Source organism: Dipodomys merriami, unplaced genomic scaffold, assembly GCF_024711535.1.
Source record: "Dipodomys merriami isolate MVZ:Mamm:240054 unplaced genomic scaffold, mDipMer1.0.p SCAF_184, whole genome shotgun sequence".
NCBI classification, from domain to species: Eukaryota; Metazoa; Chordata; class Mammalia; order Rodentia; family Heteromyidae; genus Dipodomys; species Dipodomys merriami.
Genome location: NW_027203204.1, coordinates 573,018 through 592,004, shown reverse-complemented (window position 1 = coordinate 592,004; position 18,987 = coordinate 573,018). Strand labels below are relative to the sequence as shown.

Here is an 18,987-nt window from a genome sequence, read left to right as displayed (position 1 = left end):
TCATGTGGAGGCAGTGTAATGGGGGCTTAAACTCAGGGCTGGGGCATTGTCACCAAGTTCTTTTGCTCAAGGCTAGTACTCCACCATCTGGACCACAGCCACATTTCAGGCTTTTTGACGGTTAAGTGGAGATTAGTCTCACAGACATTCCTTCTCTGCACTGGCTTTGAACTATAATCCTCAGATTTCAGCCTCCTGAGTAGCTAGAATTACAAGTATAAGCCATAGGTACTTGGCTAAAAATCTCAATCTTTTATGTTAAAAGCATGTTTTAAAACCTTTTTCAATGGGCTAAAGAAAACAAATCTGTGGACCAGTAGTTTGCAATCTGAGTTGAACGCTTCACGGGATACAGTTCTGTTAGATGAATTTAAGTGATTCTCATGGGCTCATTGGGTTGGTTCTTTTCTATCATGACCCACTTACAGCAGAGTTAAATATGAAACAGACTGCAATGCAAGGACTTTCTGCCATATTCCAGGGGCCCCAGACAAGCCAGAAAGCCCTAGCCTAGCATGCTAGAGGTCCAGAGCTTGAACTCCACTGCTCTCTACACACAGGATGAAACAGTGGCCCTCTTCCAACCTTGCCATGCAAATCCTATGGATTCTTTCTTCCCTCAAAGAATGATTTATGATTGATTCCTTTTTTTCCCCTTTTTTGTTGGATGTGGGTCTTGAACTAAGGGCCTGGTCCCTGTCCCTGAGCTCTTTTGCTCAAGGCTAGTGCTCTGCCACTTTGAGCCACAGCTCCACTTCCATGATTTATGATTTAGAGTGGCACACAGTAATTCTTCTGTAAGCCCCAACACCATGGGTAAGACAGAGTATCATTTTTGGGTTCCTTGTCTCCACTTACCAATAAGATAGACAGTAGGTCACATGTTGAGGGCTTGGCTCCAATGTATTCTATATTTTCTCCAGTATAGTCTATATTTTCTCCAGTGATTACGCAAGACACACTTTAATATCAAAGAAGTTTAATATGCTGCAATAAAATAAGCGCCTTGAAAATGCTCGTGGAATAGATGTCAATGTTAGAGAAATCCCTCCCACATGTCCCTAGCTCCAAACCCCATTTCCTTAAAACCAAACAAGAACATTTCAAACATCACAGGAAATCCCTTCCATACTTGGATTTCAGTGCGGGCCCCTTTACCAATAACAAGAACACAGTTTCCTACGTGGTCTAACAGGAAAGTAAAACACAGAAGCACAAAGTCTACCAGATTTCAATATTTAAGACTCAGTACATATTCAAAGTTAAAATAACTCCTTTATAGCTATACATAGTTTTAAAGCAACTTAATATATTTTAAGATTTTATATACACTCTCAAAGGTTCTTCAGGTGAGGTATGTAAACATTGTCTAATGAAAAAGTTTCAATGTTTCAAACCAACAAATTCACAGCATACACTGAGTTTTCAGCCATTAAAGACACAGTATTTTCCTACACTTACTAACACAGTGGAAGTCCAGTCCCAAGGAATGCATGCTGATCTTCCAGGTTGTCACTTGCAGCTGTCTCTTTGCTGCTTTTGGAAGGGAACACACACTGGGTACCAGAAAGGGGCTAGGCTCTCCCCAGCCATCCTTGGGCTTTTGGAACACTGGCTAACACTCACAAGACAGCAAAAAGGAGCACATCTGAACACCTATCAGATTGATCTCAGCAATGTCAACAGTGGGAGGAACCAGAAAGATCTTTAAAGGAATGGCAGATTCATTTTAGAGCAGCCTGGATCATCAGCCCTTGCCTTAAACTCTTTCTGAAAGTTTGAAGCCTAAAAAGAAAAATCCAACATGGCACCTGAGCTTGAGTTAAATTGTGTGGGCCTCCTATGATCCCCTGGTCCATCAAAGGCATTTATTGTAGCCTAAATTAGGACCCTGGGCTGTGCTTTTAATACAAATTGGGGTTGAATTTCTTAACATCACAATGGATACAGGAGAATAATGCCACAAGTTCACAAAGAGGACCAGCACACACAGGCACAGGCTGACAACCTTGGAGGAACTCAATTTTGAAAACCATTTGTTCCCTGAGGGTAAACAGCAGGTGTCTATTGAGATTAAGTGAAGCTAATAAGGAGAGTTTTTATTACAAAGTATCAAAGACTTGGGGGAGACTCTGGTCAAAAATCTATTTCCTCCCCACATAATCTACAACCCCCCCCCACCCTCACCTAGTCACCTTCCAAACAACACAATATGGGTCAAATTCTTTCCTCTGCTTGCTTTCAGGCTCCGCAATGGAAAGTTTTATCCTAATGCACCCATCACTTTCAATCTAAAAAAACACTAGTGAAAAATTCTGAACACTATCATAAATACAAAAGACATTCCAAAAGCCTAGAAAACTACATTACTGTTATCCATGGTTACCGGGGTGGGAGCATTTCTTTTTTCACAAAATTTAGGACAGTCACAAGGAGAGGTTGCTAAACAGCTTTAGGAGCCTGCTGAGCTAGGCACACTGGGAGACAGAGGGACTGCCTCTTTCTACTGGCCTGAAAGGTGTGCCCCAGACTCTGGGGGCTATGGATTTACAGGCCCAGGCACAGAGGCTAGCAGGACATACGCTGGCTTCTAATGGTGGGTCATATATAGCAAGGGATATTTAATAGACCATGTAACAAGTTCTTACATTTACTCTATGGCAAAATGAACTCTGCTTCTACTGGATTCGGAGAACTTTATGACTTCATCAAACATTCCCAATTTCTTGATATACATGTCCACCTTTAATGTGTCCGGTGCTGGCAGATTTCTTGTCCACTGCTAGAGTTATGTGAAATGAGGAGTGTGCAGACAAACAGAAGAAAAAATTCAAGTACAACAGCCTCTCCAGCAAAGGCAAGAGGGCTTCGCAAGAGCTGTTCTACCCCTACCTGATCCTCTGAGACAAGGCCAAGGCAGGCCCAGAACACGTCATCAGTTAGGGTCTTATTGCTTAGGGAACAAACACATCAGAAAGAACACCTGGAGATCTGCTCTGCAGACCTGGGTATTGATCAGTTTATCACACACCTGTGTGTGTGTGTGTGTGTGTGTGTGTGTGTGTGTGTGCACGCGCTCGCGTGCGTGAACACACATATATAACATAACCAGATGAGAAGACGGGGACAATTAAAGCTTGGATTGAATGGTACATTAAGGTCAAATGTCCCAAACAGCTCTCAATCTACTGGTTTTTGTTCTTTCTCTGTGTTATGAAAGAAGTCCACTGCTCAAAAGATATTTCACAATACAATGCAAACCAACATCAGTCAGAACATGAATCTGTATACAGCACATGTAATAAATATTTTTAGAAAAGTATTTACAACATTACTTCCTGTGAATATTTAGATGAGAGCAAAATCTATTTCTTCCTGCAAAGGTTAAAAACGTTTGACTGTCTAGTTCAGTGCTAAATTCCCTGGCAATTAGTTACCCATTCACATTTCACCTTAAAATCAGATTTGCTTACAAACAGCATCTTAGAAAAACATTCTCCAGCATTACTGTTCAAGTGTCCTCCTTGTTTGTTTAGAAAAGACAAAGAAGGCCATCGAGAAATAAGCAAACTATGGTTCAAATGGATGGCAATCCCTGCATACCTTGTCCCTAAGATCCCTGCAGTCCTGGAGTTCTCAGTCCAGCCAGCAAGGCACAATGAGATGACAGACAGGGATGTCTAGGAACAGGACACAGGGAAGAGGGCCATGGCCACAGAGCACTGATTCCATTACATCTAGGACTAGGCTGCTTTGAAACGCAGACCAGGACTCCTGAGAAGGAAAGCTGGACACATCTTAGAACAGATGGTCTCATTTTGCTAACTATGGGTTATAGGTGGGACTGGCCACATCTGCACAGACACTTGAGGAGACAGGGAGAGGGAAGAGGAAAGCCAAGGTGCCCCAAGTATTGTCAAGATATAGAAAGTGACATGCCTATCTCCCTTGGGTAAGGATGTGAGGCTGATACACACACACACACACACACACACACACACACACACACACACACACAATGTGAGGCTGATACACACACACACACACACACAATGTGAGGCTGATACACACACACACACACACACACACACACACACACACACACACACACACACACACACACTCTGAGTGTACACACCTCAACAAAATCAATTGTTTCTCCTCATCCCAGTTCTGGGCTTGGATTTCCTTGGAGCTACAACTAAGGCTCACTTCCCTGCACAGGCTGTGGAAGTGAAAAGGTGAAAGTATTAGCGGTGCATATAAGAAGTGGGTCTCTTGAGGCAAATCCCCTGCCATGCTTGGCTGGGCCATACCTACCATAGGATCCACTTTGTTCTGGGATGGGAAAGACAGTGAGGAGTGCTCAGATTCCTAATCCACGTTGCATCTACCTAAATACAGTAAGGTTTTCAAGGCTACAATTTCTGCCTTCACTGTACTGGTTTTCTAGGGTGGGGGTTGGGGGGATTCAATTGCTGAATGTAACAATTGAGAACAAACGGCAAGAAATGAACAATTTTTGGAAAGCCCTTTGACAGTGTTTTTTGTTGTCAAAATAAATATTTGTATAGAAGCATTTGGACAGGAAAATATCACTATTTACAAAGTGAAATAAATTTCACATTGGTGTATATAAATATGTATTCCACAGACTTGAAACCAGTCACTAACATAGTCTAATACAACTACTCAGAATGCAGAAATCACCAGTGAAATCAAGAACCTTAAGCTACAGTGACTCTAGCAATAATCTATAACTGTGGTATATACAAAATTAGGCAAATCTTACTTTTATAATATCATTACCACAAACTAGCTCCAAAACACTGTAGCTTTAGCTAAAACACAACATGAACTATAGGTTAATAAAAGCAATTGGGATGGGGGAAAAGTGTTAACTGAATGGTATTTGGACCCAGCTGCTAAATACTAGAAATAGTCATATGAAGAAACATCTCTCAGGTGACATCTATGTGTCTCATGAAATACTGGAAGGGTATAGGGATAGAAGAACCTGTCCCAGAGAAGATGTCACCTGTAAGGAAGCTTGTGGCGCAGGAGGGAAGAGAAAAAAGTTATACCAAGGATGAATCCTCAAAATGAGGAGCTGCTTCAAGCCTGACCAGGGTCAGGCTTCAATGGCCAGGCCAGTCTTGAACTTGTCTAAAGCTGCTGGTGCACTGACGGTGTCAGAAACAATGTTGTGGTTTGGACTTGAGGTTCAGACAGGCAAAAGCCAGTAATTTATGTTTACAAGTAATAAGGTTTGGAGTGACAAATTTGCAAATATTCTAGACACAAGAGAGGAATGAAGGGCTACAAGGGTGAAAGCATCATGCCCTGGGCTGTTGTGAGAGGCACTATTCTAGGCTGTAGGTTCACTAGTTAGACCTCTAGAGTGGAATGTGTCTCCTACAGTCAGATTTGCTGACTCATAAGTCTGAAGACTTGTACTTGCAATTACTCACTACATTTCTTAACCTGTATGTCCACAATTCATTGACAAATACTTGGTTGGGAAAGTGGGTATCTTATCTTTTTCTTATGCACAAGCATTATACAGGACTAATGTGCAACAGTAGCTATCCACTGAAATGAACAGGAGTAATACCCTAAAATCTGAAAGAGCTGATTAAATGCTGGATTTTATGAACAAAGAAAACTTGTGCCTAAAGTTGTCTACACAATTTGATCTTGAATGACTACTAAAGGAACGGTAAATTTATGCTGTAAATAACAGAGTAACAGAGACTAAATAATGAAAATATTTAATTTTAGGTTATTATTTAGCCTATAATGAGTTAATCTTATTAATTTACTTAACCCTTGTAAAACAAAAGGTAAAAACCCATTTATCCAACCTCTAGAATATTAACACCATGGGCAGCTGGCTACTGTCTTAAATGGGTGGTCAGTACTTTCACTAACCTTAACATGAACACCTGTTAGATGGAAGCATGTCATAAGGTGAGAAAGCTTCAGTATCTGTGCTCCCTCTGGCCAGCACCCCTGTACAACTGCCCCTCTAATGGCATAATCATATGAAGAGAAACACATGCCAGAGCACATGCTGTCTCCTGAGCACTGGACAGAAACCACCAAAGCTCTGGGAAAAGAACAGATGGACAGGACGTAATGGAAAGAACCAACCAACTTTGGTTAAATTCCAAGGGCAAAATCATGATCAAGGTCATCTCCAGTGTTCAAGGTAGTCCCTCAGCTGCAACACAACAGAGCATGGAAATACTTGGGGTAAGAGGAGCATCAGAGAACTCTGAGCTTCCTCACAATACTATCTAAAGGAAAGAAGTCAATCTACAAAGCTGCCAATTCACCTCCTGGAGATATCTGTTCCAGTGTTTCAAGGTTGAATTATATTGCTTAAAGGCTTCCTCCAATTCTGCATATTTTTAAAATGATGTTAATATTTTAGAGACTGGATGAATGGATTTTTACCTTTCTTTTACAAAGATTTAGTAAAATAATAAAGGGTTTAACAGTAAGCACGAGGAAGAGTACTTACTGTTTGGGTAAGACTGACTTGGAAATTTGATAAATATAAAAGTGATTTCTAATCTTTCAGTGGATATTAAGTTGTAAGATATAAAACTAATAGTCAAGAGATGGGTGATGACAGCCTATAATCCTAGGCCCACAGGAGGTAGAGATTAGGAGAACCACCCTAGTTTGAGGCTAGCTTGAGCAAAATAACTGGGCATGATGATATGTACATTATCATCCCAGTTATGGTGGGAATTGTAAATAGGATGACGGCAGTCCGGGATGACATGGGCAAAAAAGCAAGATCTTAATCTCTAAATAACAGCAAAATGGGCTGGAGACATGGCTTAAGCAGTACAGTGTCTGTCTAGCAAGCACAAAGTCCTGAGCTAAAATCTCAGTATGGCATTTGCAAGAGGAAAAAAAAGTTGGAATGGGAGTGGAGCTCCCTAGCATGCACAAGGTCCTGGGTTTGATTCCCAGTATTATAGAAAAGAAAAAAATTGAGACAATCACTGCTTAGGGGCCAACGGCTTTTTTTTTTTTTTTTTTTTTAATGATTAGGCATTCAACTTTATAGTATAGAAACTTATCTTTGAGCTGTGTGGGGGTGAGGGAGGGAGGGAGGAGAGCACAAACACCTGAGCAGTTGACTGGATTTGAGCTAAAGATATAATCCTATATCTTCTCAGTCGCATGAGTTATAACATTCCAAGTTAATAATCATTATTTTCTAAAGCACTTCAAAAACTCCACTTTGTATTTGTTGTTGATCTTTAATGTAACAATTCTGAGAGTCATGACCAAAAAGGTATCAATGCCAACCAATATACTGGGTTCTAGCACTAAAGGCTCAGGTAGTCATACAGACATACTGGGTATATGAGTAGATGCTCAAGTTTAGGGGATGGCTTGTGCTACATTAATATGACAAATCATTACAGCAAGATGAAAATATGCATAAGAAGAACTGCGATGAAAAGGGGCAAAGAAAGAACAGAGAGGGGATGAGGCAGAAGAACTATCAGAAGTTTTGTTCCTAAAAAATGGATTTTTTGTTTGTTTGTTTAAAGCAGAAGTAGGCAAATTTCTTTAAAAAAACAGAATAAGTATTTGGAGTTTGGTGGGCCAAAACCCACCACCTAAGATTAATCAGTCTGCTTCATGGACAATCAGTAAACAAATGGGTATGGTTATATTCCAAGAAAACTTTATTTACACAAACAGGTGACCAGTCTATAGCTTGCACACCCTTGACAGATCATCTGGAGGCAAAAGGCAGTCCACACTGGCTGATTGAAACCAAAAGGGGTAAAGGTGGCTCCCTGGCTAGTCTCTTCAGGTAGTCCAGTGTTGTGACAGCACCAGACTTGATGGTAACACTACAGCACCTCCAGCTTGCATCACATAGCATGTTGCTTTGCCTACTGAGCTCTTAGGTCCGTCAATGAATAGGAACGCTGCTCATAAAGGAGTAGTGGCTTCTGCCCTCACCACAGAATCCGTCATATAGTGGGAAAGAGGCCAACCTCAGTTCAAAGTAGCTGTCTTGAAGTGATGCCCCTGATAACCAGTTTGCATAAGGGAAAAAAAATTACTTGTACAGTTATGTGATGAGCAGAGGATCCCAGCAGAAAGCACCCCATTTGTAAAGGGATGACTAAGTGCATCTCTTCACTCTGAACCACTATATAGAACAATGAGGAACAAAAGCCACAAGCTAAGATTACTGCCTTACTGATGTAGATCTAGAATGTGGGACAGGCATCTGGTGGAAAGTCATAATTGAAAATGGTTTACAGGAAGGAGATCTTTGCAAAGGAAGGAAAGCAAAGGGAGACTGCAGTCAATGCCAAGCCTGGGTTTGGGGACATCTGGGAGATAGCTTTTCCAGCATCTGCTATAGGTGCAAAAGAGCATTCCAGAATTGGCTTTCAGGTGTTTTTTTTTGTTTTTTGTTTTTTAATTTCTTTCTTCTATGAGCAAGTTAACTGAATCAGCAAAAAGGAGATTCAACAAGCATGAAATCAATTCTAACTTTAAAGTGTCCTAATTTTGTTGAAACTTCAACTATTTAAAAGTCATCACTACTACAGTAGTGATTTTTTAAATATCAAGACAATCCATTGTGTTGTATAACATAAATATACAGACTTCCTCAAATGCAGCCTACACTGAGAGGTTATTATTTTGAAATAAAGTTTTAAAAATGAAAACAAATTTAGGAAAGTAATGGAATGAATTATAAACTTGGAAGTGGAAAAGTTCCACCAATTTCCTCACTCCCTTCACTAACCTAATCCAAGCACCTCACAAGGTAGTCTATAAGCAATAAAGGATACCTCTTATGTACAAGAATCAGCACACCTGACATTGGCCAACATCAGCTGTTTCAGTCACCACAAAACAATATCCAGTGACAACTCTATGAAAAGATACCTTTAAAACCTTAAATCACTTTTAAGATTAAATGAACCTATTCAAAACATATTAATGCTTCTGTGCAACTTAATGCTGAGAAAGGATTGCCAGCACATACACAGCAGTTTCATTAAGGTAGGTAGCTCTTGAATGGCCAAGGTCAAAGATACTACAACAGAGGAGAGGAGAGGAGAGGAGAGAAGAGAAGATGGGAGGGGAGGGGAGGAGAGGAAAGGGGAGAAGAGGGGAGGGGAGGGGAGAGGGGAGGGATGGAGAGGGGAGAGAAGAGGGAAAAAGAGAACTTAATTTAATAGAGATAATATCACTATGAAATTCAACACAACTCCCAATTTCTCATGAATCAAATGCGTTTCTCCAGTCCTATCCAAACATCAGAAGTTTCCACTATATACAGCAAACCTTAAAGAGAATAGCAAAACAGGTAGAAGGCCTATTCTACCATAATTTGTATGAAAAGTCTAAGATCTGAAATAACCTAAATAGAAAACTTTTAAATAAGGACAGAGTAAATGCTGTCCATACACACCTATTTTGGTGACAGAACACGTCAAAGAAGCTGACTGAGGCTTTTAACAACCAAATGGTTTGCAGAGTGGCCCAATGGAAATGTCAAGAACATTCTGAGGGAGCACTATCATAGCCACTAAGTAAAGCCAATGGGCCTATCTCAGGCTCCACCCAGGAAAGGCAAACAGCAATTATGATAATGCAGCTCAGCTTCTGAGCCACGTATATATGAAGGAGTGACAATACAAGTATTTAACCACTACAGTGGTACTAATAGATCGAAATGGACATCCACTTCAGACAAGTACCTTTGTATCAGAGCCCCGCAGCTAGATTTTAAGGGTGTGGCCCACTGAGATGCTAGGAAGCCTCTTCCAGCTTCCAGGTTCTCTGACCTCTATATAATTCTGCTGTTCCCACCTCTCCAAGTCTGATGCCAAAATGGTGCTGGGATGTGTGAGACATTGAGCTACTTTTAAACCATCTGGCTGGTATTAATTACTTAGCTCCTGGACACACTACATGGAGGAAGAAAAAGTATTCTAAGGAAAAACTGAGTCTGGGAGACAGTGCATGTGCCCACACTCTTGCTTTCCTATTACTGTAAATAACAGGTTGGCTCTCTGAATAGGGAAGCGCTGTGGGGTAAGAAAGGAAATAAGAAAGTCACTTTCATCCTAATTGTCAAAAATTAGAACTGTAAAACCAAAATCAAAACAATTTTTTTGTAGGGGGAGCAAAATAGGATGAAAACCTGGTCAGAGAGCTAGCAAGGCTTCAAGGTCAAAAATGAAGAGGATGACTCAGAAATACAGTTTGAGGACACAAATATTTTTTGGAGGTCATAAACCGAAATTAACAGTTGTGACATCTTTTCTCCTATGGGCATAGGATTTAGAAAATATATTCTCAAATAAGTTTAAAAAAAGTCCAAAGTGAGAAGAGTGACCAATAATGAATATGATTTTTAAGAGGGTAGCAAGTATTAATCTTTTAGAATAATGGTAAATCCTCGTAATTTGGTTTAGCTTTCAAATAAACACTCAAAAAAAAAAAAAAAAAGAAGACAGAGGGAAGTTCTGCTGGAGTTTGCAAAGGGGGAGTCTGTTCTAGGACAGACATGGTAGGGTGGCTGCTGACAGCTCTTTTCTCATGCAGGGTGGTGGTCTTCTTGGCTACAGTACAAGTGCTTGTGCATCAAGTATAAAATACAAGCCTTTAATCACATAGATCAGCTTTTTAGCTTTTGTAAATTTTAAAACAAAAAGGATAAATAAGGCACTGTACTTTTTAAAACGAAAACTTCTTGGTTCCAAGTTTAAAACCCAAGGAACAACCAGAATATAATATATAACTTCCCTTAGCCTCAGAAGAGGACTCTACAAGTTCCCTCCTCTACCTGAGATGCATTTTTTGACATCTCCAACGGTGGTGTTTTCTATTAACTGTAACTTGAAAGGCTTGATAAGCTTATAAAAGCAGATATAGTTAATGCAAAATAAAAGGTTACTTCTATAGAACAGTTTCTCTCTTGGCTGCCATTCTTCCCTTACTTTGCATCCACCCGCCTCCGTTTGCTGTGGGAAAAGTCTGGCTTCGCCTTGAGCTTTCTCTTTCTCTGGGTTGCATTGTTCTCTGGGCGTTTTGTCAAGGGTCTAGCGCGCGTCTTCCCACTGTTTGGCTTCCTGTTGGAGGCTTTCTGGGGCCTTGATGGGGATTCACCACTCCCTCTTTGCCTGGTAGATTTTGAAGGTTTCAGTGCTTCTGAGGATCCGGTGGGCTGGGTACGTCTTTTGTTTGTATTCTCTTTTTCTTTCCTAGAAGAAAGGAAGCTCTTTCTAGGGGTCTTTTTAGGGATCTTTGTTTTATTCTCTTTCGAAGACATCTTTTTAGGCAGTTGGCTGTTTTTGTTCTTTGCAGCTGGCCTCTTGGCAGTAATTCGGGTGGCTCCATCCACACGCTTAGCTTTTGACACCAGGCCCCTGTCCTTTGAGTCTTGAGTACTGCCCCCTTCTATTCTCCTGCGTTTGTTTTGACCTTCAGCTTTAAGCAAGACTTCAGGCCTCTGCTTCCCTTTCCTTCTCTTTACACCTTTAGCATTCTTGGACTTAACAGGAAATCCATCTGCACCCACCTGGAGGGCGAGCTTTGGGGACATCAAAGGATTGATACACACAGTCTTCCGACTTGGCTTGGTTTCTGAAGCCATGCCCAGTGGACTGTTCATGTTGATCAATCGTTTCTGGGCTCTGAGCTTCCCTCGAATATTGGAATATTTTCTAAGGATTCGGGTGCTGGCTGGAGTAGGCAGGTTTGTGGGGGGATGGCTATTTCTTCCTTCCTTGACTTCTTCTACGCTGGCTTCAGAATTAGGGCTGAGGTTGACACCAATGCTGCCCTCTGGTTCTGCTTGGTTAAAATTTTCTCTAAGTTTAGTCCAGATCTTCTGCGTTTTCCAATTATTCCTAGCAGGAGTAGCGCCAGGAAATTTCTTTAAGTGTTTTTTCAATCGTTCAGCCTGCAGTGAACTCGGGTACAGGCTAGAAGGAGAGTACTTCTGAAGAGGGTGTTTGACAGGTGGGACATCTCCTGGCAGGCGTGTATTGAGCTTCTTTACAATGACTAAAGATCGGGTTTCAGTTGTTTCCATGAACCATTTACAAACATTAGATAACTTAAAGTTTGACATAAACAGCATCTGAACAGGAGAAAACTTCTGAACCTCCAAGGAACCCTTACATTTCCGTGACCTTTTCTTGCTTTTCCAAATATCTTTCAGCTTATCTAACTTTTTCCTTGCTCTTGCTGTTGGCTGTGCTTCTTTCTCTAACTGGATCCATCCCCGCTGAACTCTCATATACTGAACATTGAAGTTAGCTATAAGCTCCTGGTTCTCCTCCTCAGCACACCACTCTACAAATTTCGGCTGTTCATCCACTGTGTCTTCATCATCCTCATCTGAGGGGTCTGCACTGTCAGAAGCACTTTCCTTTGGCATGGAGTTTACTTGTGCAGCTTCCTTTACTGCTGTCACTTTTGTAGTATCCAAGTAATCTACAGAATGAACATGTCTCAGGTTGTAGGTTGAAGAGATCAATCTTTTAGGCCTTGCTCCCAATTTTGGTGGCCCAGCAGTATCACTACCTTGACTATTTGACATCCCAGCTGAGCTAGATGAAGCTATGCTAGTATCATCTCTATGCTGGGTGTCCTCACTTTCTACCTCATTTTCAACTGCCTCCAAATCCTGTGCAGGCATGTGTTCTGGCCTGTCTTCTGGTTGCTCTGGGTTCCTCTTACAAGGACTGCTTTCTGACTGGATGTGAGTTTCTCCCTCATTCATCTTAGACTGAACATATACTTGTAGTCTCTCACCAGGGAGAGGCTGGGCAACTGTAGTCATGAGATCACTGCTAGGAAGAATGTTCTCTTCCTTCTTGATTTCTGTTACTAGAATGTTTTTAAAACTCTGCCTTGTGATGATCCCACCTCTTTCATCCTCTTGCTCAGCATCTTTCTCAGAGGGACATTCACTGACAGTTGGGTTTTCCAAGTTTTCTATATAGGTGATGCCATCTGGAATGCCTTGTGGTGTTGTAATAACAGAGTCCTCTTCTTTCTTAGAATGCTTTTCATCACAGCTTTTAGAAATCTTGACCTCAGGACAAGCAGAGGAAGAATCGGAACTTTGTTTCTCTAGGCAGCTATCAGAAGAGGAGGGCTCTGAAAGGGGACTTCGTAGGTACCTATCAGAGGCCTCAAGGGACTTTTTGCCTCTTTTCTTCTTGTCCAGATTCTCTTCAGATGGGTCAATGCTTAGATCACACCTATCTTTTTCTGAAGAGTATTTATCACTCTCTCCCTCCAATTGTCCTGTAGCACCTGCTGCTTCACCTCTTTTAATCTCATTAGGACTTCCATTAGTGAAAGTGCTGCTTTGCCGCAGGAATGAATCAGTATCTAGCTCCTCAGTGTCTGTAGTTTTGACCTCAGTACTGAGGCTTTGGCTGTGATCAGCCTGTCCTAGACTCAGAGGAGGATCCATATCCACAAGGGAACACTGGTTTCCTGGGCATAGAGGACTTTCTTTTCTGCTGATTATTTCGGGAAAAGATTGAGACTTTGTAAGGATATCTTGAGGATCTCTCCTAGAAGTGTTTTCAGTGGTAGGAATCAGATGGCAGTCCTGAAGTACATTCATCTGCTCTGCATCTAGCAGGAAAACTGGTTGTTGGTCTCCTTTAGGGAAAAACATTGTATCGGCTGTGAAAGTGGACAGTGCAGTATTGCCTTCTGGCCTGACCTCATCAGGGAGAGAACCTACTTGGCTGGAGGCTGATGTATCCCCTGATTTGGAGAAACTGCTAGGATTTGGTTCACACATCCTGGGGCAAACCTCAGGTTCTTGACAGGCTTTTGCAGATGAAGGGTCTACATTTCTCTCTTCCCTTGTTATTTTCTTACCAGACTCTTCAAGGTTGTCTTGTCTTGGAGGTTGTACATCCACCATATGCCTAGGGGCTGGAATTATAAGAGAAGGCTTGGGAGTCGAAACCACTTCTGATGTCGGTAATGAGCAGCAACCCTTTTCCTGGGAGTGCAAATTTCTGGCCAGTGTGCGAACAGTTGGCAGTTCACAACAATCACCATTGAAAAAGTACCCTCGAGTACTCTTTCTGGCTGTTTTCCGAGAAGATAATATGGAGCGTTGAGTCTCAAAGTGGCATTCTGTTATTGGTTGACTAATATAAACAACATCACATTGGTTATCATAATCATTTATTCTCAATCCTGATGCCCTTTTACTTTTCCGAGCGGTCTTGATGGAATTTGGTATCTTGTTTCTTGTGTGTCCATTAGAAGCTTTGTGCACAGCTGGCATGGGGTTAGGGGTTAACCAGCCATCTTTAGAATGATCAAACTGGGCCTTGTCACTGGGATGTGAATAGTAACCTACCTTATTTCTTCCTAGTGAATGACGATGGTACTCTTGCTTTGGCCTTGTGTCTTGTTCATTTGCCTCCAAATCCTGGCACAAAGGTATTTTTGAACTGCACTGTAAAGCATTCTCTTTGTCAGCAGTTCTAGCTGAGTTGCTCATAAACCCTGAGTCCCATGTCTCTTCTGATAAAGCTTTTAATGAATTTCTTGGAGAAATAACACAGCTGTTGCCTTCGTCATTATTTTCAACTGTCCCTTTCACTGTGATTAGACTTTCTACCAAAGGTGAACTCTGCATATGGTCTTTACCATCTTCACATGGTTTTGCATTTGTATCTTGTTCCTCCTGTCCAGTGGTTTGTCCCTCTGAGCTTTTAGAGATATGGTGGAAACTCGATGAAGAATTAGATGCACTGAGGTATCCCACAGCAGAATTATCTGTTGAACTTCCAGAATCAGACTGAGTAGCTGGAAGTTCAGAGGAATCTTTTTGGACAATGGTAAAGGAATTTTCTCTTTCATCTATAGAGATTATTTCAGGAGGAGGTTCCTTTAGTATCTGTTCAGTCATGTGAAGAGAACTTTGAGAACTTGATGAATCTACAAACAAATCTACAGAAGTAGGGGACTTTCTATCAAGACATACAGAATCTTGTTCCTTATGTCTGCTGATTAGCTGGGCACAACCAGCGCTGCAAGTGGATGTATCCATCACGTCAGAATCTGAAGGCTGCAGGTCCTCAGGGCCTGGTTGAGATTCAGTGTACAGGTCACTCAGAACACGAATGAATTGCTTCTGATGATGACTGCACAGTTTGACCATAAACTTCTCCAGTGGAGACTTGGACTGATTGTTAGAATCTACTGCTACAGGCTCTGTTGAGTTATCACTAGATAGACAAAGAGAAAGAATCAATTAGTACGGTTGTTTCCCAAAGAACCATTGTTTTATAGCATAAAACTCACCAGATACTACTCATATTGTAAAGAGAGTGGGTGCTATGGACAAAATTGTTTCCAAACCTGCTATTTACTTTTTTTTTTTTTTTTTTAAAGGGAGGTCCTGTACTGGGGTTTGAACTTAGGGTCTCACATGTTTGCTAGACTGGCACTCTATCACTTTAACCTTGCCTCCAGACCTGCTTTTTGATGGTTATTTGGAGATGTACTCTGATGAACTTTACTGCCTCGGTTGGCCTCAAACCATGAATTTTCTAGATCTCAGCATTCTGAGTAGCTAGATTATAGGTGTAAGCCACCAGTGCCTGATTACTTTTGAATCAATAAATAATCTGTACCCAATTAACATATAAGGCTAGTACATTATATCCTCAACATTTTAAACTATTTTTTGGTCTTTTCTTTTTTGGCACTGGGGATTGAACCCAGGATGCTATACTTGTTAGGCAAGTGCTTTGCCACTGAGCTACATACTAGATTTCCTCAACTTTTTAAATGACAATATACTTCCTTTTTTTCCTTTTTTTTTTTTTTTGTGACGTTAAGGCTCAGTGTCTTTCATATGCTACACAAGTGCTCCACTATTTAACTACATGGCTAGCCCTTATTTACACTTTCTTAATTAACCTTTTTTTTTGGTGGTATTGGGGTTTGAACTCAGTCTCACAATTGCTAGGCAAGTGCTACACACAAGTCAAGTTACCAGCCATTTTAACTTTTTTTGCTGTAGTTATTGCTCAGATAAGTCCCTGTCCTCCTTCTTTCTACCTTCTGAGTAGCTGAGGTTAGAGCATGTGTCATCATCATATTCAGCCCTTCTTTCATGCTTTTCAAGTAATCATTCAGAAACACTGTTTATCTCATAAAATGAAATTCTGAAAATATTTACTTTTCCCCAAAAGATACAAATTGTCAACAGTAACTCCACTTAACATATACAGCTGTATACCTCAATCCAAAATTTTTAAATGTTGCAAAATATAAAACATTTTCCAGGTAGAAAATTCCTTATCATGAACCTTTGTTCTTTCTATAAAATTATTTAAAACTTTGTGAGTGAGTTACTAGTAATCCTGACTACTCAGAAGGCTGAGATCTGAGGATTTTGATTCAAAGCCAGTGGGGAAGGAAAGCCAGGAGACTCTTATCTCCAATTAAACACAAAAAAGCTAGAAGTGGAGCTGTAGCACAAATGGTAGAGTACTACTCCTGAGCAAAAATGTTCAGTTACAGGACCCAGACCTTGAGTTCACGCCCTAGGATCAGCACGCATGTGCACACACGCATACACCCTGCCCCCCCCACTATATACCACAAATGCAAGACTACCTTCATACTGTATATCTGAAACATAAATGATTTCTGCATTCAGATTTGGGTTCTATGCCCAAGATATCTCATTATGCATATGCATATATTCCAAAATCTAAAAAAAAACAACAACTGATATTCTTACTTCTGGCCCCAAGCATTTTGTATAGGGGCTACTCATTGTGTACTTTTGCTTGCATTTAGGTATTCCTGTTAAATACTCATTGGTTTTATGGGAAGTCTTGGTACAGAAGTACTCAGAGAAGCCAGGTGATGGTGGCTCATGCCTATAATCCTAGCTACTCAGGAGGCTGAGATCTGAGGATCATGGTTCAAAGCCAACTCAGGCAAGAAAGTCTGTGAGACTCCTATCTCCAATTAGTCACCAGAAGACTGGAAGTGGCACTATGGCTCAAAGGAGGAGAGCACTAGACTTGAGCAAAAAGAATACAGGGTATCCAGGTCCTCAGTTCAAGCTCCATGACGACCAGAGGAAAAAAAGTACTTAGAATATAATAGTTTTAAGATAATTTTTTGCAAGACCAATTTTACAAACAGGTTTGTGAAGCTTTTTTCCCTTTCCTGGGGCATGGATGAACAGAAACAAGTATTTTCACACTTTGGATACATTGAACAACAGTATGACAAGCCAAGTTCTGCTTTCTAGCCTTTCAGTGAGGCAATAAATGTGAAATTGCACAGTAAATGATAAAACTTTGTCAATGCAAGGTAGTAGCAGAATGTTTTCACACAAGCTCCACCTATCACATTCCCTAGACCTTCAATGAACATTTTACTACACCCATAAAAGTCATTTTACTTTAAAGAACCCACCCCCACCCCATGAAGTATTTTCCTAAGTTATCTAGGACAAACGCTTAGAGCTTAATCTAGATAGTGAGGGTTGGCAGGACTAGATTCAAAACAGGATATAGGCATGCCTACTGACACTGCCAAGGACTTCACAAACTGCTTTGTGCTTCTACGTGTCTGGGTTTAATGTGCCCATACAGCTGGGAGTGGTTGGTATCTCTCTTCCCTCTGTAGTGTAACTCCTCAGATTACTTGGTTGTGTATAAAACATGGCAGAGGAGGGAGGGGAGCTGAATAAATGCATGTTGAATGGATGTATTTGATATCTTTCTGGGTAATTCTCTTCTACCTTTGACTTTTTCCTCCCAGTAATAACAGGCCTTTAGAGAAAGGCCTACCCCAGACAGCCTGCATCATTATCTTTCTGCTCTCCACTGGCAGTGTGAACATAGGTGGTGGAACATGAGACACCAGGATTCCACTTTTAGGACTATCTATTGTTCACAGCAAGCATATTGGGCAAGTTATTTCATCCCTATGAACCCTGGCTTCCTCATCTGTAAACCAGGACTGAATATCAGTATCTCAAGGGAATTTTGAGAGATGTTACATACATATATGAAGCACAAAAGAACAGGTGCTCAAGACTACTTTAGTTTCTCTTTTTCTAACTCAGGGAGGCTTTTTCCCTCCCCCCCCCTTTTTAAAGACAGGGTCTTACTATGTAGCCCAGACTGGCCTTGAACTCATGTTCTTCCTGCCTCAGCCTCCCAAGTGCTGGGATTACAGGTCTGGACTCAAGAGAAATTGTTAATTTCAAGTGGAAAATTGCCTAAACTCATTTTAATTAAAAAAAAAAAAAAAGAAGCAGCGGTCAGATTAGTTGTATCTGTTGCTTAATCTCAATTGCTTTGGGGGGAGGGGGGAGGGGGTGGTGGCGGTGGAGCTGGGCTCTAATGGCTCATGCCTGTATTTAGGAGGCTGAAATCTGAAGACTGCAGTTCAAAGCCAACCAGGGCAGGAAAGTCCATGAGACTCTTATCTCCAATTAAACACACACACACACACACACACACACACACACCCCATAAAGTCCATGACTCTTATCTCCAATTAAACACACACACACACACACACACACACACCATAAAGTCCATGAAACTCTTATCTCCAATTAATCACACACACACACACACACACACACACACACACACACACACACACACACACACACACACACACACACACACACACACACACGTGGAGCTATGGCTCGGTAGTAGAGTGGTAGCCTTGAGCACAAAAGCTCAGGGGCAGTGCCCAGGGCCCAGAGTTCAAGCCCCAAGATTAGGGGATGGCGTGGGGGAGGGGGGGAAGACTAGAGATAATAGAGATAAATGGTTCTTTCCAATCTAATAAGTAAAATAGTTATCCATCTTTACAAGTCTTTTAGATTCCCATTCATACCTTTTACTGACTTAATCTGTCTTGTGTCTTAATGTGTCTTGT

At 41.2% G+C, this 18,987-nt stretch overlaps 1 protein-coding gene across 4 annotated transcripts in view; it reads right to left on the bottom strand.

The window, feature by feature from the left end:
• Nucleotides 1-962: 962 nt before the first annotated feature.
• The window catches only part of LOC138830115 (ligand-dependent corepressor), a 98,410-nt gene continuing 80,385 nt past the window's right edge, over nt 963-18,987 (bottom strand). For all 4 annotated transcript variants that reach the window (XM_070026516.1, XM_070026519.1, XM_070026517.1 and 1 more), the window contains one exon: nt 963-15,284. In XM_070026516.1, the coding sequence (XP_069882617.1) occupies nt 11,003-15,284 (4,282 nt within the window). In that variant the 3' untranslated portion in view covers nt 963-11,002. The remainder of the gene's footprint in view (nt 15,285-18,987) is intronic.